We start from the raw sequence: 21,216 nt of genomic DNA, 5'->3' as shown, positions 1-21,216 counted from the left end.
TGAGCTTTCCAGCGCCAACTAGCGAAAATACCGCAAGACCTAATATTTTCTAGCCTGGAAAAAGAAGCGAGTCTTGTGGTGAACGACTTCAAGATAAAGTAACAAAGTTATTAAGAATTTTTTTTATCGGAATCAGCATACATTTAAATCTAACYCCGGAACTCAAGCTGAGAATAATTCTTGCTAACAGATACTACCTTGGGATCGCCAAACAATTGAGAGCAGGTCTCCCCCTCGGCGCACAAAATTTAAATCCACGCCCACGTATCCAATTGTGTAGGACCATAAGGTACGAGCAGGCATAGGCAAATATTTATAACTAAAAAACAGAAAACCAAAAGCTATGGACCACCTTGACATGAAAGTGTCCAGATTTTTCGGACAGCAGCTGGCAGCAATTACTAGTGTTCTCTCAAGCTCCTACTTACAATTAAAAATTGGTTAAAAAATTGGGATTTTTTTGAAAGCAATTGCATAATAAGCGCGCAACTGCACGAATTTGCCACACATTACGCCACGGCGATTTTATAGGGTTTCGTATGCCAAACTTGGTAAAGCTGACGGCTGGCGACTGGTSTTCGAAACAGCAGCTGTCAGTGTTTTGTTTGTGACCAAAGGCCAATAAAGAAATTTAAATTATAGACGCAATGAAGTTTTGCACAAAAAATAGAAACAGTAGAGAGTGTCAAAAGAGAAAGTGAAAAAAATCGGAAGTAAAGACTCTAGCCAAATTTCTTTATGCGAGATASATATTAGCTGTTTTTGTAATGTTGTTGCATGATTTTTTAGTTCCTTAATAACCGTAAACGAGGGTGTGTAGAAACATACGAGTACTTATTAGTGTAGCTCTGAATATACTATATTATATAAGTGATACATACATGCATGTATGTGCGTTGRCTTGCCGCTGCGGATTGAATGACAAGAGATACCCTGTAGGAAGAATGACGACGAATGAATTTTCTCACATTCACATTTTGACAGTCAAAGTGTTTTGAAGGTTAAAATGTTGTTACACTGAAAATAGCGTACAATTCTCATAAAAATATACTCGTGAACTGAAATTTATGAAGAGTTTCTTTGACAAAATTGTGTTACATACGGATATTCAATATTCCAATWTAGAATAATTCGAACTCGTATTGCGTTCAGCTCTTGGGGAACTACTCAAATGGAAATCGATCACATTACTTTGAAATTCTGTACTAGTAGACAAATTAAAACTCACTGCGAGCAAATCAAATTCAAATAATTCCATCTGATCTCGTCTTGAACTTGTCGATACAAGTTTTCTCCCCAGATCAGAACACAAGTATTTGAGTGGCACCAAGCATTCAGTGAAGGTCGTGAAGTCATCCAAAGCTTGCCTCAAACGACTCATCCATCCATCTCTCTACATGACAACATAACATCGAAAAAATTAAAGAAACAGTGCCTGAAAATCGTCATTTCCGCATCATAAATATAACGGAATATTTCGAAAATTCTTATGATACCAATTCTTATCGTACCAAAATACCTGAATCTTTGCAAAACCGACGTCGAATAAAGATCGCAAAAGATATGCGGGACAACGTAGCTGAGGATACTATCTACATTCATCAAATAGAGCATTAGTGGTGACGAGAAGTACGTTTATGGATATAATGTCGCGACGTCCCGAAAATAAGCCGAAACCGAAAAACCCACATCAAAGTCGGTAAAAAATCAAAGTGGTGCTCATTGTTTTCTTGGATCACCATGAGGAGGTGAACGGTGAATAACAAATGTTTGGCCGTTTCGAAGCATATGTATAAAGCAACTCATCGTAAACGACCGTATTTGTGGGCAGGAAATTTAAGGATTTTTCACAACGATACTGTTTGACTTTTGATCAAACCCGAAACGAGTTGTTAAATTTGTCTCACTTTATTTTTTTTTTTTCTGTTTTCGAAGCTAAAAAATCCACTTCGGAAAGTCACAATAAGTCCAGTGAAGCCTTTTAAAGTCGTTCACTGAAAACACTGAATGTCATGCTAGCTGAAGCTTATAACAACTGTATGGAAAATTGGTTTGAGTGCAGAATACTTTTGACTCAAAAGGAGCTAATTTTAAAGGCGTTAATTAACATTAATCTTAAAATGCAAGAATGCTACCTTATTTTCGAACAAAATTTAATTTTGTGTTAGAATTTATCATAAGACATCTCGTGCTGATATTTGACCTTKGTTAGTATGAAAGAATCCAGATGTAGAGGGGACGAATATACATATCTTAGAGCATACGATCTTTGTAMGCTCTTTTAACTAAAACAATAAAATTCATAAACTTCAAACATTCATAGAATTCGTAATTTAAGACTCATTTCTGATCWCTTAGCTCATAAACATATTTGTTATAATTTTCCTACCGACCCCTTTATTGGACGTCACATTTAGGTAGCTGATACAAAAGTGTCAAATTTTTCAAATGCAACAAAAAAAGTTAGCGGTAGTGCAGGTGCGCACGCGTGTGGCCACAGACTTAATGAAGCATGATGTAATTTAATTGTTAAAGAGAAAATTGACAAAAAAAAAATATGAACTTGCACAAATTTGCATATACACTAATACATATGTATATGCATATGTTTATGTGCAATGTTTTGACTTTTTCGCTCTAATCTCATGAAATTCTTTGTTGTATAAACGAATACATATACTGTAGTTATCACAGGAAGTGAAAGTTCTAATTTCGAAGTAGCCACACTTCAAAACAGTTGTAAATGAACACACTTCCATTTTGGGAATACCACTAAAATTGATCGCAAGTTTTTTTCTAGGCCATCGGTACAAATTGTTTTTTATATTTTCTGATTCATACCTGCATAATTATTCTCTCAAATGATGATAGGGAGCTTGAAATCCCAAAGGAATAATCGATCGATAACGCCTACACATATTCATATGTATGTACGTACATACATATGTATGTGCAGTGAAGCGCCACTGAGAGCCAACATTGTACGTGCTCATATTGTTTCATATACCATATATACAAATGTATAATGAGTGCACTAGATATCCTTGCATGTCCTTAAAAAGACTTATTCTACACCATAACTCACGGGCAACTCGTTTCGTCCGCCTTAAAGATTGATTATTGCGCACYATGCTTCGAATCACTGCTGATGGGTGTGGTCAAGCAATATGCGAAGTGCACAGCAATTAAATGGGGATACTCGACAACTCCATGAACACTGCATATTTCATCTTATTTTGCTTTTGTTGTTGCTATCAATTCGTAGACAATTTTATTATTTATTTCTTGTTTGTGTTGCTGCTTTTCACAGAGCTCATCGCTCATACGCGGCATGCATGWGTATTCTTTGAGGATTCACGACGTTACATGTGTGTGTATGCGTATTGTTGTCGAATTGCGTTCAATGGAAGGGGTAAAACGGGAACGCGACTTAGGGCGTGAAGTCAGACACGAGTTCTAAACGCATAAATAATTACAATGCTCACGTGTTTCCACGAATTCCAACACAAATTGAGTCCTTAAATGTGCATGAACGTACGCATGCACACATACAGACATACAAATAGACATATTTAGAGCGCTCGTGGTATACATGTTATATTCGTTTTAATTGATGGCCACCTGACTGCTCGGTACACTCCTTTTGGTTTCCAGCATGAAACGAGTTGGAGATTTATTTCGGTCGCATTTTAAAGTTATTCATAAAAAAGTGGTTTAGTTTACTCTTTTAACTGAACTCAAAACATTAAAAAATATGTAAATTACATTTATTTTTCAAAACCTTATTTTGTTTATGAAGCTAGTAAATAAATTACTCAATATAGTAATTTGCATATGTCTGAAATCATTAGTGTGCATTGCGGCAATATTGCAGGCGGAATGAATATTTATTTTGTATACAGAAGGACCATCCTGCCATCCTTGCGCCAAACCACAATAAAAAAAGGATTCCACAATATTCAAATGTATTGGAAAAACTAACAAAACTAATATCCAAGAAATACAAACATATGTATGTATATATGTAGACATATGTAAGTCTGCACGATGCGACCAGTAGAGAATCCGAACGTGAAGAAAAAATAATACAAAAATGTATAACGCCTTCAAAATAGGCTCCTTATATTGATAAGCAGACCTTAACCAATTTTCCGTACACTTGCTTTAAGCTTCGTTTCGGTTCGATTGCTGTCCACAATGTAAAATGTGACTCCCCAAAACTCTGAGGCAATATTTTCAACGATTCCGATCCCGTACACAAAATTTCAAGCAAACTTTTGTAGTTAAGCACACACTAATTGACAAATGGAAATCAAACTTCATGCGAACATACACACAATTGTACCAATCTAGAAAGAATACTTATGTATATCCACAGTTTTAAAACGGCTTGCCGGAAATTCGACCATACACAAAAAATCTCTCTCAATTTTAAATTAAAMGAAAATTCAAATATATATATGTATGTACATTTCTTCAACAACTATAAATTATTTTACATAGATAGTATTTAACTTCTCATTACATTTTGCAAAAGAAAATTCACACGCTCTGATTCGTTTCCAAATAGTACTCGCCCCCTGTCATGTGTGTATATATGTACATTCGTAYGTATGTATCTATGAACGCAATTATCCGCATAGATGCAACGTGTTTGACGGAAGTGATCGCATGAGTTCAAACAAAAGTGCAAAAATTCACACTTTTCCCTTTTCACAAAGTGACGATTGCATGTAATTAATCAAGTAGTTTAATGAGTTTGTATGGAAAGTCTATGTATATAGTCTGAACCGACAAATAGGGTAAATTTCAAAATTGTTGCTTGTTTCGGTTTCAGATTTAGCCTGCTGCAGTTATTTTCTTCTGCCACTTACCTTTTATTATAATTAGAGATGAAATATGTAGATGGGTACCGCTTTCTTTAAGACTTTGAATTTTGAAATCCGGAATCTTCTTAGCTCGCAGTTATAATGCTATTAATAGACGCTATCACTATTTTAGCACTTTTTAAAACACATTTCAATTGAGATAACAGAAATTATTGTGTCATAAAATCGAAGATTTCTTAAATGCAATTTGCTTCTTACCAGTTATTATAACGCAAACACTACAAACTATAAGAATTATTAGGCCACACTCATTAAAATTTATTGCAGACAATATAAAAGGTTTAACTAAATTTAGGAGAAATAACTTTATTCGCCAAAACGGATGCTAGTATTTTCTAACGTTTACGAATTTTCAATTGACAATTAAAAAGTGACAGCTAATTGAATTAGAGATAACCCAACAAGCAAAAACTTTGGTTGCCCCTTTGGTCAGAGATTTTATATAATATATTGTCATATCTGTATTTAAGACTGCAACTATAAGTAAACATAATTTTATTCAATGTCTTTAAACAATTACTCATATTATAGTTATAAAAAATAAGATTTATCTACAACAAATTTTTATTTGAATCAATGCATCGCTGAGAAGATACAGTATGTTCAATCAAATCCCTCRTTTATGCGGCTAAAATTGTCAAAATTAATTTGTTTTCAGCCGCCGCATGCGTGGACATTTGTGTTCCAATTTGGTTTAAATTTGTGAAGTGCTTGGAAAATGCCGACCATAGGAGTGAAACGAGATCTGCTCTTCGAGCAACTTGGCCAGAAATATAGTAAGTAATTTGCTTAATTCGTACAAGTTTGTTTTTCTAAATGTAAATGTTCAACACGCAAACAGCTGACGATGAGTTCCAGCAGTTGTGCTTTGCTTTCGGYCTCGAGCTGGATGAAGTGGTAAGTAAATAAATTGCATTTCTATTCAGTCAGTCAAATAAGCATGCGTTTTTTATTGATAGACAACGGAGAAACAAATGCTCACCAAGGARCAAGGTGATGTAGCTGCAGTTGCCGATGCCTCTGAAGAGATTATTTACAGAATAGACATTCCAGCAAATCGGTATGACTTGCTGTGTATTGAAGGTTTAGTCACCTCTTTACTCGTGTTCCAGGGCAAGTAAGTTTAAAAATTTCACCACGTAACAAATAAATACTAATGATGTGTATTCTTTAAAGAATAAAGCCACCCAAATTTATTAAGGTGGAACCAGTAAAAAGACAACTTCTTAAAATTCTACCGGAAACAGCGCAAATTCGTCCATTTGCTGTGTCTGCAGTTTTAAGGAACATAACCTTCAACAAAAATGCGTATGACAGTTTCATTGAACTTCAAGATAAATTGCATCAGAATCTTTGTCGCAAACGTTCTCTAGTCGCAATCGGTACTCATGATTTGGATACCGTACAAGGCCCGTTTACTTATGAAGCTCGCACGCCGGAAAATTTAGAATTTATACCATTGAACCAAACTGAGAAAATGAATGGACATGAATTGATGGATTTTTACACCAATCATGCACARTTGAAACAATACCTACCAATCATACGCGATTCTCCGGTGTATCCTATTATTTATGATGCTAACGGCGTAGTATTATCATTGCCACCAATAATCAATGGCGATCATTCAAAGATCACGTTACAAACACGCAACGTTTTCATCGAATGTACCGCAACTGATCTAACCAAAGCGAAAATTGTGCTGGACACCTTAGTTTGCATGTTTTCAGTGCATTGTGATGAGAAATTTACCGTAGAACCATGTGACGTTGAACAACCCGATGGTACTGTAGTAACTTACCCTCAATTGGAAGTGCGTAAAACCGTAATATCGGCGGAAAAGGCAAACGCCTACATTGGTATACAAGAGGAGCCAGCGAAAATCGCTGACATGCTTACGCGCATGTACCTCGAGTCGACGGTTGAGCAAGGTAGCAGCAACATCACCGTACAAGTGCCACCCACAAGACACGATGTCATGCACGCTTGTGATATTTACGAGGATGTGGCCATTGCTTATGGCTATAATAATATTAAAAAATCATTGCCGGCCTTCATGCATATCGCCAAACAATTCCCACTCAACAAATTGACCGAGCAATTGCGGGAGCARGTGGCACAAGCAGGTTTCACTGAAGCCATTACTTTTACGCTCTGCTCACGCGACGATATCGCACGTAAACTAAACAAATCCATTGATAGCATAGCGGCCGTGCATATTGCCAACCCGAAAACTTTGGAATTCCAAGTTGTACGCACMACCTTACTGCCAGGTTTATTGAAAACGCTTGTGGCTAATCGTAAAATGCCGCTGCCATTAAAACTCTTCGAGATCACCGATGTGGTGGTGGCTGATGATGATACCGAAGTTGGTGCGCGCAATGAGCGTCGCCTCTGCGCCGTCAACTGCAACAAAACAGCCGGATTTGAGGTTGTGCATGGATTGCTTGATCGCGTTATGCAACTGCTGGATGTGCCATGGAAGTCGGGCAATCAAAAGCATGGCTACTACCTGCAAGCAACTGATGGTATGTTAAAGAAACCAAATTATTATTTTTGTATTTATTTTGTTTGTTTGTTATTACTTAGATCCCGCTTATTTCCCCGGACGTTGCGCTAGCATTTTGCTAAACGGTGTAACCATTGGACGCATTGGCGTGCTGCATCCCACTGTGCTGCAAGCTTTCGAATTGACCACACCCTGCTCGGCAGTCGAGTTCAATATTGAACCGTTCGTATGACAGCGTTACGCGGAAATGTTGAAATCTTCGGAAAAATGAAGTATACTGGAAGCGCTTATGACACGGTATTTTGTTATGGACTTGAATGAATAAACCAACGCCTTGACAAGCGTATTTGTGAGCGTATTTAATAAAGCTTGAAGCAAACATACTCAAAATATTTTTCTTAATTATTTGAGCGTTCAGCAGAGAAATGTTAAAATTTTTAAGCTTTTTTGTTGTTGTAGCGGGGTAAACATTGTTGAAGTAGTTTAAAGGAATGCCGCAAATTGACAGTCTGGGCCGCAAACAAATCTAGATCCAGACCGGTAACTACGTAGACCTAATTGTCGTGGGATCGAATTTTTCTTTGAAACATTTTGCTTCGCCCTTCATTTGAAACAAGCTTTATTTGTTTACTTTAATTTTATTTATTTCTTGTTTTTTTTTTTTATATGTTCATCAGTATAATCAACTTTATTATCGTCTTATACTGAACATAATTCCTATTTTCTGCTTTTGTGTGTGTGTGTATGTATGTATGTGTTATATAATTCTTGTTGCTGCCAGCTTCAGTTTTTCGCTGCTGCGTTTGCTGTTCCGGTTGTGGTAACTAACTGTTCACTTGTTCCATATTTTAAACTGTTTAGTTTAATTATATTTTTATTTTTATTTTGGTTTTTTGTTTTTTGTTTTCCTTTGTCATACCATTTATATATATAGGGTTTCATTACTTAATATTTTGTTTTGTTTTATTTTATTATTTACTTTAATTTTTTTGCTTTCTTTAATGTACCATTTAGTACCGTCAGTAGCATCGCTAATATAATCAATAATTGTAATTATAATATATTTATGTAATATTTAGTAATTGTAATAATAATTCATAGTATTCATTACAAGTATAGCGATAATAATAATAATAATCGTATTCAACGGTAATCATCATTATATTTTAATTTTCATTCTGTTTTTTGTTTTTATCTTTGTGTATATAATATTAATTTGAATATGCTTAGCGCGTAAACAGCAGTTGCAGTAATCATTATGTCCATGCGTCATTGTATTGATACTCTGCAACAAATTATATGCATTCATTGTTTTTTGTTGTTTTAAAATTTCCTTTTTCTCGCTACATATGCATATGAAGTCTCTTTGCATACGTGTGTGTGTTACGCATGCGCAGTTTTATTTTTATTTAATATGAACTGTTGTTGTTTTTTCTTATTTATTTCTGCTATGAATTTTGAGTATGAGAATTGGTTATTATTCGTTAGTTGTTCTCCGTTTTGCTGTTGCTCTTGTAATTTTAAACATGAATAAATGTATTTCATACGGTGCTTTGAAGCCGTTTTATTTTCTGTTTTTTTCACATTCCTAGCATTTTTGAATAATAATTATCATATAATGAACCATTTACATATACAATACATGTATTATGCAAAGTTATATGCATGCTTGTATTTATGTGTTATATAAGTAATTTATGCACATTGCTTTGCCATTAAATGTAAAAAAGCAAGGCGAAATCTGTTGTTTTATAATGCATTTGGTTTTTTGTGTAATTATTAGATAACTACATAAATTTTGCTTCTTACAAGTGTGTTGGTGTGTGTGTGTGTGTGTGTGTATGAGTGAGAAGCGCGAAAATAGCCCAAATGCTTTTTTTTGGTACGTTTTTTTTTCTTCAAAGCATTGAAAAAATAAAACCAAAATTGCAGCTTTGCATTACATAATTTGCTCTCTTCTGTGTGCAAGTGACACATATGTTTTTTTTTAATTTTTTATTTTTATTTTTTGAAATTTTGGGCCTAAATTTTCATTTCTTTTGTAATTCTAATTAAATATTTTGCCAAATATTAATGTTTGCTCCTACTCATTCATATTTTCTATATTTTTGTTCAATTTTTCATTTGCAACTACATTTTTAGCTTTTAATATTATATTACGCTTACGCCCTCGTAATTAAGCAGCAATTCGTGTATTGCTTGCGCAACAGCATATGCTTGTTCGTTTGTATATGCTTGCATGCATGTATGTATGAATTTATGCGTCTAATCGTCTAAGGATTTCCAATAGTAGTATGCAAGTTCTTGCAGTATAAGTAGATAGGTTAATATGTATGTATGTAGGTATGAATGTATGTAATGGGTTTGGTTATATGTGTATGTATAGAGGGTGATACATATCATATGGTTTAGTTGGTAGTTAGGAAAAGTAATACCACAATTTCTTTAAAAGTTCATACGTGTGTGTGTTTTTCGCTTAAAAGCTTAGTTTTGTACGTATGTATATGTAAATAAATTGGGTTATACAATTGGACAGCTGAACTCAACTCAAATTGGCAATAAACTGCACTTGCAGGCATAAAAATCACTGAAAACAAAAATACAAACACAAAAACAATAACTAAAAAATAAACATCTTTTGTTACAAAGCTGCTGGCAATAGCTACTTTGCTGTTTAAATTTGTATTTGCAAGGGCTAGAGGTCTTTTCTAGCGCAAAAACCGTTAAAGATTAAAGAACTTTCTTATATTTTTAAAAATCCGTGGAGTTACAGACCACAACGAGAAGGTRCGGAACAGAAAATTTTCTTAACTCTGCTTCAGTTCCCGCAGCTACAAGCAATTATCAAAAAGAGAACTCCGAGCTCCTGTATAACAAATAAACACAAAACTTGTGGAAATTCCGCACAATATGATAGCAAAACAGCAAACAACGCTGTGGTACTCAGCTCAGACGACACAGACCTTGCACCAATTATCAATGCACTTGGAACACAACATCTCATTTTAAACAAAAGGTAGAATAAAAACTGAAAATGTAACCCAAATAACCGCGCAGGCACACCAAAACATGCCTTGTCGCGTAATTGCCAAACCCCAAGATGAGACATATTTTTTTTTTTTTTTTTTTTTTTTGTAATTTTCACTTTTTCTGCTTACTTGTTTGTTATTTTCTATAAGAATTTCATCATTTCATGCATACAAATATATAGTTCATATAATAGATAATATAGTTTATAATGTATGTAGGTATAGGCAAAAGTAACTAAAAACTAATAAAAAAAAATGAAAATTTTACAAGTGCAAACCGATTGTAAATCTACGCATCATACGTGGCGCTGACCGATTTACGTGCAACATAAAGATAATAAATGTATKTATGTATGCGTGTATATTATAATAGGGGTATGGAGGCGTGTAGTGGCACTAAAGTACAAACATCCATCCCCGATATATACCGGTAGTTATTAATAAATGTTGTTGAAGTTTTCGTTCAAATTGAGCGCGTTGCAAACTTTTTCTGCCGCTCTTTGGACTTTTATCGCTTTGCTCGCCTTGTTTTTACTTGTTTCTTGTTGTTGTTGTGGTTGTGGTTTAAGTTTCGTTTGTTTTCGTATGCTTCACTTGCATTGCTCGTGCATGGAGCACAAATGAGCGATAAAAGAAATTAATTCAATCAATCGTGTGTTGTTGTATCGGTTTTTTTCTTGTTTAGGTAATTAAATTCTCTCCGCAATTGTTGGTTTCTGTTTTTTCCATTTTTCTTTTTTCTTTTTTGTGTATATAATAATCATTATGTATGTATTTGTTTTTTTTTTCTCATTTAATATTTATATTCATTCACTTCTTTTCAGCTTAATCCAAAGATATATACGTATATACGCGTAGGGTAGCTAAGTATGCATGTATGTATATATAAGGGTATTTTTGAGTGCGTGTATATATGTGTATGTGTGTATATGTTGTAATAGTAGATTTTTTGTAGTATATGAACTGCCGCTTATTTTACGCCCTCTCCTCGTGGCCGTGCCGCTTCACCAGCTGGCAACCAATTTCCAATAACATTTTTTGTCAATATTCATTTTAAAATTTTTGTCGATAATTTCGCACCATCCGGCTGCTGCTTTTGTTGCTGTTGGTGGTATGCAGATTGTTGTTGTTGTTGCAGAGCACTGAAGCATCAATTGGACCAATTTTGCCACATCTGTAAGCGAAAAAGCAAAAGTGTTTAAATAAAATTAAATTACAAAATGAACAGCTGACTCTGAGACCAGAGTTGCAAATAAAGAAATGAATGACCTTTAAATTATAATTTTTGATTACTTTATTGTGATATGATTTTTAAATTTGTATTCTAAAATACTGGACTGAAAAATGAAAATTTAATACCGAAGTCAAAAATAAAAAGCTTTTAATCACAAGATTATAATTGAAAATTTGAAAAGTGCGTCTTCTACATCTACAGGGCTAGCTACTATATAAAATGGGTTTATTGTTGTTGTTATAGCGACAGATAACATTTCTCATGTTATTTCGAGGAATTGTGCCGAGTTGACAGTGATTGACCGGATAAAAAACCGGGTCGTAGGCATGACGATACTCTAGAGCAGTGATCGGTAAACTTACACATTCAAACGATTTCATTTTTTTCATCATMAAATTTTAATTTTGATTTTACAATTAAAATCTAAATTTTCAATTCCAAATTTTTTTTAGATTTTAATCTAACTAATTTAAAATAAAAAAAAATCGCAAGCAACTTTGTGCTTATGAACATGAAATATTTTCATTTCATGTATAGTTTTATTTTTCATTGCTTTTTTATCTAAATTCCATAGCTCACCTGCTTGTCGTGGTCCCACATATCCAATTTATCAACATGCCCCATTTCTGCGCCTTGACCCATATACGGATAGCCATAGGGTGGCATTAGGTTCATCGCTGTATTTTGTTGCAAATTATGTGGTGCCATCGAGTTGTGATAATCGAGAGGCATCTGTGGATCAAAGAAATATGAAAATATGTCTCACACGTTTACCATAATCAATAAAAGTGAAATGCTTACGTGAAATTGATCCTGCTGATGATGATAGTCGCCAGGTCCACCCATGCCACCCAGACCACCACCAGCTGCTGCGCCACCATAGAAGCGATATTGCTGCTTCATCCAATTCGAATGTTGTTGCACCTGCTGTGGTGGTGCCGCTTGCTGCGGTTTGTCCATCATCCAAGGACCGTGCATTAGGCCAACAGCTCCGGGCATACCCGAACCGCCACCCATACCATCGTCCATACCAGGGCCCGGCATACCACCGCCACCCATATTCATTGGATAGTTGTTGCATTTCCATGAGGCGCGTTCGGTGCCGATAGGTCGTGGCATTTTGCGCATGTCATCTTGCTGTTGCTGCTGCTGCTGAGCGACATGTTGTTGTAGCAGATTGCCGCTGACTGCAGCGGCTTGATTGGGTGACATTGCTGCCGGCGAATTATTTCCTGCTCCACCCAGACCACCATTCTCCAAATTCAACACATCCATATAGCCGCCATACCAACGTTGAGCGGCGGCATTCGGCACCGGTGGGCCATTTTGCGGTTGAGACTGTGCACGTGCACCAGGCGCTAAATTTGCACCGGGTGGCATTGATTTGCCTGTTGGGAAATTTGGATTTGTCGGTGGAGGGGGTGGCGGTTGATGTTGTTGGTATATGCCACCACCCAATAATGGCTGTTGCTGTGGTGGTTGTCCGATTGGCGCTGGTGGCATCGATCCCATATTGCCTACACCGCCACYGGGTGCACCGAATGTCGAATTACGTAGATTAAGTCGTGATAGTGGGTGATTGCCATTGCCACCGCCGCCACCCATATTGCCGTGCATTTGCATACCGTAAGGAGGTGGCATTTTCACGTGATGCGGCATACCTGCATTGCCAGCAACGTTCATCGGTTCAAAGAAACGATTCAATGGCGGTTCACCAATGGCACCAGGTGGTCCGTTGTTGTTATTACGCGCCGAGTGATTGGGGCCGATCGGACCGAAATTCATGGTAGGCGGTTGTGTGCTAACCGCACTGCCCTCTAGTGTTCCAACATTCGATGAAGGTGGCGTATGAGAGGCGTTCCCTACACCTGACCGCTGTTGTTGGTTGTTGTTTGGCGGCGGACGTTGTATAGCCAATCCACTGGCGGGCATATTCGACGAGCCATTGTTATTTGAGCTCATAGAGGTGTTCACTACCGGTGGCTGGCCGATCGGTGCTGGTGGCTTAATAACACCAGGTGACATGTGTGTCTCGCTGCCATTAGCTCCATTGTTTGCGGTAGATAGCTGCATTTCTTTGACTGCAGCGGCGGCGGCGGCGGCAGTGCCATTACCACCGGCCAAACTGACACCCATATCAACGCGTTCGCCAATATTTGTTGTTGTCATCGTGGTACTGTCACCACTTGTCGCTACCGACGACACAGTATTTATGCCGGGTGAAGAGCCCGCAGTTGAGGTGTCACCACCTGCCTTACTGGTCGCAATTTTGCGGTTATGCGTTTGTGGTATAGGGTTGCCAACACTGTCTATCAGTACTATACCAATCGGTGCAGACATCAYATTGCTGCTGGGCGGAGAAGCCGAGTGATTCGATGAGGCCTTAGAACTTCCACCTACTGGTGAATTAAGAATATTGCGATTATAACCCGGTGCCTTTGAGGCATCCGCTTTGGGTAACGAATCACTAACAAGTGCCGATGGTGAATTGTACATTTGCACATTATCCCCCCACTGCGTTGGATAGTTAAAGAAAAGCGTGTATTCGTTGCTGATTTTTGAAGCGAGCTGTGAGCCGAAGCTGCCAGCTGTTGTTGCATTGTTAAGACCATCAGGGTTGCCAGTGGCTGTCGGTTCAGCACAGTTAATGACAAGTTGTTGTTGCTGTTGCTGAATATCCGTAGCAGCTCCCACTGCGGGATGTGCTGCAGCAGTGGATCCCGTTGATCCATTGTTCTGTTGTTGGTTCTGAGTCTGCTGTATTTGTGATACTTGCTGCTGATGCTGGGCTGATGAAGCCGAAGCGGCAGTTACTGGTGAGCCTTGGTTACGCTTATTTGGCGGTCCGATTGGTGTGACGGCACGTGTGCCGGGTGCAGCGGCAAATGTTGCTGCTGTTGTCGATGTAGTTGTTGCAATTGTTGAGCCTGACGTGAGTGTTGTTGTGGATGTTGTTGTAGCAGAATGCCCACTCGATATTTCGGAAGCGGCGGCTGCAGCTGCAGCAGCTGCGGCAGCCGCAGCATTCACAGCAGCCACTTCGGCTGGATTAAAAACTCCGATGGGGCCAGCCAGCGCATTATTGGCGCTGTTGTTATTGTGATTGTTGCTACTTGCACTACCGCCTAGCTGTGGCATTGAGGCGGCGCTGCTAGGAACAGGTTTACCGCGACCGTAAGGTGCAGTTGCACCTATACGTCCAGTGCTCAGGCCATCACCAACTTTCTTCGATGGAGAATTATGTGACATGTGCGCAGAAGCAGTACTTCCGCACAATTTAGCAGCAAATGTCTGTGTATTAATAATGGTATTATTGCCTCTATCGCCATTACCCGAATGCTGTTGTTTGCCTGAGGTGTTAGTTTTCTGCGCATGCATAACACTACTGCCGTTATTGTTATGGGAGGAACTCGTAGACTTGTTATTGGCTGCGTCTTGAGATTTCAACTTCTGTGACGTAATGGACTGTGACTGGCTGCCGCGATTACCCGGTTGTTGTTGTAGGAAAGCCGTTTTAGATGTTTGTGAGCGCACAGCGTTGGACTTGCCACTGCCACCAGTGGATTGCGATTTACCACTCTTTGAGCTACCAGCAGCGGAGCCCTTTGAACTAGCACCGGTGTTACCACCAACTCCTGAGCCGTTGTTATTGGCTGACTGGGGACAGCCATTGCCGGCGGTGTTGGTTGTGTGTGTAGCCGATACCGATGCCGATGAAGATGTTGAGGAAGCTGTGGAAGCCGAAGAGGACTGTCCTACTGATGCCGCTGTTTTGTTGTCCCAAGTGCCTACACTTAAGGGCAGAGACGATGCCTTTATGCTGGTGTTGATGCGTGGCAACATTTGCAGTATGTCTACGTCGGGATCCTTGATGAGTGCCAAGATAAGCATGTGCGCCTGCTTAGTGGCGTCGGTTTGGCCTTTAATGGTAATGCTGCGTTCTGATTGGTTCTTGCCTTGTTTCTCGACCTCGATGTGAGCGCCAGTGGTGGCGCGTATCGCGTTGATGTTGCTGCCGGCACGGCCAATGACACGCGAAATCGCGTTCACAGGCACTTGCACTTTCTTACATGTCATTTCAGTGGCAKTTGTAGGAGCAGTTGCGGTGGCACCTCCCGTAGCGCCACTTGCGCTACCACTTGCAGCGGTGCTGGGGACGCCTGCCGATGTGGACGAAGCACTGGTTGAAGCGCTGGTCGTGGATGACGTAGTGCTACTTTGTTGGGTGGAACTCTTACGCACCACCTCTTTCCAGCCATCCTCGCCACGTTTGGGTGGTGTCGATTTGTGCTGTGTGGCACCGCCAACAGTCGAGTAATCTTCATGCTTTCCAGATTTGGACTCCTCGTTAAGAAGAGCAACGCTACTTTTCATGAGGCAACGTGAAGCTGAGAAAATTAGTGACTTCCGCGTAGTTGGGACGCCAGTACTAGCGGGAATAGTGATACCAGCCTTTGCTGCATGCGCGGCATAATGTGGATCTATAGACTTATCCGCAAGGTACAGTGCATGTAGTTCCTGCTCACGTTGTGATTGGCGACCACTGCTAGTTAATTGGCTTTCTTTTGGCGCAAGGTTCTCTTTCTCGCGTTGTTTGTTCGTGTCACGTTTTTTGCTCGCCTCTTCCTTCCGACCGCTGAGCTGCTGACTTTCGATCTTTTTGATGGCTCCAGTTGATGAGCTGGTCGACTTTGCTGTGCTATGTGTATTCGTAGGCTCAGCTGCTTGTGTGCCCGACTTTTTTGTTCCGGCACCATTACTTTTTGCCGGCGTTTGCTCATGTTCTCTATCTGGTTGTTTTTTGGCAGAGGCGGCTTGTTTGCCCACATTTCTGCTTGACTGCGCCGGTGTGTCTTCAGTTGGAGCAGCATTGGATTGCTGCTGTGCGCTGTTGTTTTCTTTGCTGTTATTACCCGGTGATGCATTCTTCTTTTTCTTGTTATTTTTACTATTTTTGCCATTTTTATCGGCCTCRCGCTGCTGAGCGTTGTTATTGCCGTTACCAACATTAACTGCTTTTATTTCGGCGCTCGAGCATGAGCCTTGGTCGATGCCGGAGTCGCCCTCTTCGCGGTAGTTCGGTACATTTTGATTATCGTCATCATCTTCAAGCCCATTCTCCTCACGATCACTGTCATCGTCTTGATCCGAGTCCTTTTCGTCGGCGTCATTTGAGCCAGATATTTCACTGCCACCGGTGGCGCCCTCCATTTGCCGTCGCTTCTCCTCTTTCTTCTCCAACTTCTTCTTCTTCTTACGTTCGCGACGGCGCGCTGCAGCGGCTTTACGGCTCTCTTCACGTGTACGCTCGTTATCCAATTCCTTGAGTAGTATGGAAGCATTTTCATTTGCTTTTACAGCCTGTGCCTCCTTCGCAGAACGTATGAATTTCATGCAATCGTGGCATTTCTCAGACAGTTCCTTATCACTGATGGTGCTAATGAAGCGACTCATCTCTTGATCGGAGGGGAATTGTGTCACGAATTGTACCATCCATTTGACGGTCTTGGTGTGACCCTTACGGAAGGCAGCCATTAGACATGATACACGACGATTGTCTTGCGAATCGATGTCTGCATTATGGTTATATAATATCTCAACGACGCTCAAGTGGCCACCGTGTGCTGCCAGCCAAAGTGGTGAATTGCCTTTTTTGTTCTTCACCTCGACGGCGGCATTACGTGCCAACAGTAACTCGACAAACTTCAAGTGACCCTTGTCAGCTGCAATAGTGAGTGCGGTGTCACGTGATGTCGGTACAGGTGCTGCGTTCACATCGGCACCCTTGTCCAACAGTACACGTCCTACGTCAATATAACCGCCCGAAGCCGCCTCCATTAGTGGTGTAAGTCCGGTTTTAGCGCGGTGCTCAACGTTCGCCTTACGATCCAATAGCAAACTGACCACTTCGTGGCGACCTTGAAAGCATGCGAGCGTTAAAGCAGTGTTGCGGTTAGTCTCGATTTGCGCATTTATATCAGAGCCCTGATCCAAGAGCAATTTAACGGCGGCGGTATGACCATTCATAGCGGCCAACATTAACGGTGAAATACCCAATTTGCTGCCGGTGCGTGAATTTATCTCTGCGCCATGATTCAATAGCAATTTTATAATATTCACATAGCCACCGCTGGCTGCCAGACTAAGTGGCGTATAGTCGGATACGTTACGATGCTCTTTGTTGGCATTGTGTTTCAGCAAGAGTTCAACCACTTCGTAACGACCACCCGAGCAAGCCAACGACAGTGGTGTGTCCTTGGTGCGCTCCGATTGTGCCTCTAATTCGGCGCCGTGCTTTAACAGTATCTCGACAACCTTCTCATGGCCCGCTGTGGCGGCCAGTATCAACGGTGTAAAGCCTTTCTTGTCGCGATGCTCGATATTGGCATTACGATTCAGTAATAGTTGAACAAGCTCTTCATGGCCGCCGGCACAAGCCAAAGTTAGTGCGGTGTCATGATTGGAGTCAGTTTCCGAATCGACATCGATAGTCTTGTCGGGTGTAGTAGTGGCAACGGTTTGTTGGTATGGTTGTTGATTCGTGGTATTAGCTATAGAGGGGAGAAAAACAAAAATTGGACATGGAATATGTTTTCAAAGTACAAGTAATGAAGACGGAGTCTTATGCATTCAGGGATCAAGAAAATTTATGATTTTTTTTTTTTTTTGTTTATGATTTTAAGTCCCGAGTGTTAGATCAAATCGATTTTTGTAAGTTATAATCTACATATATTGACGACAGGAAATCTTTGTATACTTAAAGTAAAATAGTTTAGCATCTTTTCCTAGACACTCACCTTGACTGCCTGCTGGTGTTTGACGCAGCGCTGCATAACGATTACGCTCCTTTCGGGACTGCTTGTCGATCGCTTTCTTTGCTATGCCGCCCGAGATTTTCGTCGATGTTATTATAGGTGGTTCAGGCAGTTGTTGTGCTGCCGCTGCGGCAGCTGCAGCCATTTGCTGTTGTTGCGTTGAGAGTGTGCAAACGCCGAGTCCAACATCATTCGTTAGTGGTGATATAGTGGCATGGAATTGTGTACATCCTCGTGCTGCCGAAGGTGTGGCATTGCTGAAGGGGGCAACAACTGGTGGTTGCGTTTGTGTGGCAACTTGTACCTGTTGAAAATGAATAAATATATATATATTTATTTCTGATTAGATAGGCGCTGTGTTTGCTGTAATAATCGCATCAATAGACTTGGTCCTCATCTATTATATTATCCTTGACCGAATAAAAAAAACCGGCTCCGTTCCAGTTTCGTAAAGACTGTCGCGGGAACGGATGGAACGACGGTCTATAAGTATATATGCGATCTAGTCCTCAGTTTTTGAGATATCGATCGGAAATTTTGCACAAGAAGCTGCCCATTTGTCGGAATCGCCTTTATCGGACCTTTAAGAACTGAACGATATACTATACGTCCTTTTATGGGAAACTTTTTATTTGACAAGATATCTGCACGGAATGCGGAATGGATTATTTCAAGGTCACGGTACAAACTTTAAGATCAGAACGGACTACTAAAAGATATAGTTGCAAACCGATCAATCTAAATGTATTCGTTGTATGGAAAAACTCACGAAATTTGGCATGGAATCTCTGAAAATTTTGTTCAGATCTGTCACTATAGCAAATAGTTGTCATACAAAATGATTAATTGAAATGAAGTCCTAGTAAGAATTTTTCAATCATCGGACCATTTAAACTGCAAACAGTATTCTAACTTCGGTGCAGCTGCAGGTAACCGTTTTCGCATTTTTTTAATTTCTTTTCAATTTCAAACTTCGTTTACCTGTTGCTGCTGTTGTTGTTGTTGCTGCTGTTGCCGTTGCTGCAACTGTTGTTGTTGTTGCTGTAATAATAACTGCTGTTGTTGAAGATGTTGTTGTTTCTGTTTGAGGACTTGCTGATGCAAAGCATGTTGCTGCAAGAGCAGATTACTCTGCGCTACCTGATCGAGTGTTGTAGGTTGCTGTTGCTGCTGCTGCTGTTGTTGTTGTTGTTGCTGCTGCTGCATTAAGCTTTCCGCCTGCTGCGAGAATTCATGCATCAGTTGTTGTTTTTGATTATCTGGCAACTCTTGCAACTGCAAATGCTGCAACTGTTGTGCGGCATCGTGCACATCCTGCTGCTGTTGCTGGTGTTGATGCTGTTGCTGCACCGACGGTGGCAGCTGGAACAACAACTGCAACGATTGGGCCGACTTGTCGCCACTCTCCACATTAAAGACGTAATTCGCTGCGGCGGCAGCGGCTGCTGCCTGCTGCTGTTGGTGTTGTTGCTGTTGCTGCTGTTTCTGTTGCGGTTGTTGCTGCTGCTGCTGTTGTAACTGATTGGCCGCACAGGCCGCCAATGCTTTGCGCAAACGATCGCTAGAACGATCCTGCTGCAATTGCTGGATCATATGCAACTGACGCTGCTTCAATTCTTCCTCATCTTCTTGCAGTATAAGTTGCTGGTGTTGTTGTAGTTGTTGATGCGGCTGCTGTAGCAGAAAATCACCTTGATGTGGCAGTGTCTGTTGCATTTGTTGATGCTGGGCAGCGGCGGCGGCTACGGCGGCATCATCTGACGGAAGCGGCAAAAACGAGAAAGTCTGGTGGTGTTGATGCTGCTGCGTTGTACACAAAAACGAAGTATGCAATTGTTATTATTGTTTTGATTAAGTAAACTGTGAGACATTTCATGATCAGTAGTGGAATTGTTATGTCAGGTTATGCTAATTAGAGAGTTTAAATACGTTTTTTTTTCTCTTTGTTTTTATTTTAAATTCGATTTTTAAATGGGGTTGTGAGTTGAATATGCCAATATTTGGGCAATTTACCCTATACACTGGTGTGTGTTTGTGTATAGATGTATGGGTGGGAGATCGAAATTTTTTAAAAAGCGGCATACCTGCATTTGCTCCCCCATTTGCAGCTCATGCTGATATTCGAGAAGCATTTGATTAGTTGCCTGACGTTGTTGCTGCTGCTGTTGGTCTTCGGCCGAGAGCAGCGCCTGCTGATGCGTCGCCATCAAGTGATCCTGGCCGGTCCACTTCGGCGTTGGCATCCAGTTGCTGCTAAAGCGGTTCTTGCATATTGAATTCAGGTCGCCCAGTTCGGCACAATTATGCAGCTCCTAAATAACAACAATGACAAAGAATAATCTACGTAACAACAACATCAACAGCAACAGCAACGTAATTGTTTGCTCCAAAAAAAATCATAAAATATTTTACTTTTTATTGCAATTTTGCTGTTTTCAAGCAAAAGGGGGGTCAGAGGATTGATTTTGGATAAGTAGGAAGGATAAATTATAAATATAAAATAAATAGCCAAACAACCAAAAAAAAAATCGTAAAATTTTAGAGGACTCAGGAAAAAATAAGAATAAATTGATGTCTCAGAATATTTACGAATCTCAAAATAAAAAATAATAAAATATTAATAAGAGGGAATAGTAAGGTTGATAAACTATGTACATATGTATATTCTATAAAGCATTAATAATTCGTTGTCATTGGTGTAAAAAATTAATATAAATACACATATAAAAAAATAAATAAA

At 39.7% G+C, this 21,216-nt stretch overlaps 2 protein-coding genes across 10 annotated transcripts in view; one reads left to right on the top strand and one right to left on the bottom strand.

Moving 5' to 3' along the window:
• Positions 1-5,524: 5,524 nt before the first annotated feature.
• Positions 5,525-7,788, top strand: LOC108974100 (phenylalanine--tRNA ligase beta subunit). Its single transcript, XM_018941734.1, has 5 exons — positions 5,525-5,665; positions 5,731-5,786; positions 5,849-6,006; positions 6,066-7,417; positions 7,479-7,788. The coding sequence occupies exons 1-5, from the start codon at positions 5,608-5,610 to the stop codon at positions 7,628-7,630; spliced, it is 1,776 nt and encodes a 591-aa protein (XP_018797279.1). The 5' UTR covers positions 5,525-5,607; the 3' UTR covers positions 7,631-7,788.
• Positions 7,789-9,540: 1,752 nt separating this feature from the next.
• Positions 9,541-21,216, bottom strand: part of LOC108974117 (ankyrin repeat and KH domain-containing protein mask) — a 26,057-nt gene continuing 14,381 nt past the window's right edge. For 6 of the 9 annotated variants that reach the window (XM_018941756.1, XM_018941762.1, XM_018941758.1 and 3 more), the window contains exons 12-17: positions 20,561-20,788; positions 19,458-20,279; positions 18,459-18,780; positions 12,463-18,212; positions 12,241-12,393; positions 9,541-11,601 (exon numbers count right to left, since the gene is read on the bottom strand). In XM_018941756.1, the coding sequence (XP_018797301.1) occupies positions 11,578-11,601; positions 12,241-12,393; positions 12,463-18,212; positions 18,459-18,780; positions 19,458-20,279; positions 20,561-20,788 (7,299 nt within the window). In that variant the 3' untranslated portion in view covers positions 9,541-11,577. The remainder of the gene's footprint in view (positions 11,602-12,240; positions 12,394-12,462; positions 18,213-18,458; positions 18,781-19,457; positions 20,280-20,560; positions 20,789-21,216) is intronic. The other 3 variants (XM_018941761.1, XM_018941763.1, XM_018941764.1) reach the window with 3 other exon arrangements.

This window comes from Bactrocera latifrons, unplaced genomic scaffold, assembly GCF_001853355.1.
Source record: "Bactrocera latifrons isolate USDA-ARS-PBARC rearing strain unplaced genomic scaffold, ASM185335v1 scaffold_53, whole genome shotgun sequence".
Lineage (NCBI taxonomy): Eukaryota > Metazoa > Arthropoda > Insecta > Diptera > Tephritidae > Bactrocera > Bactrocera latifrons.
The sequence above is the reverse complement of the archived record's forward strand: the minus strand, read 5'-3'. Positions and strand labels throughout refer to the sequence as shown.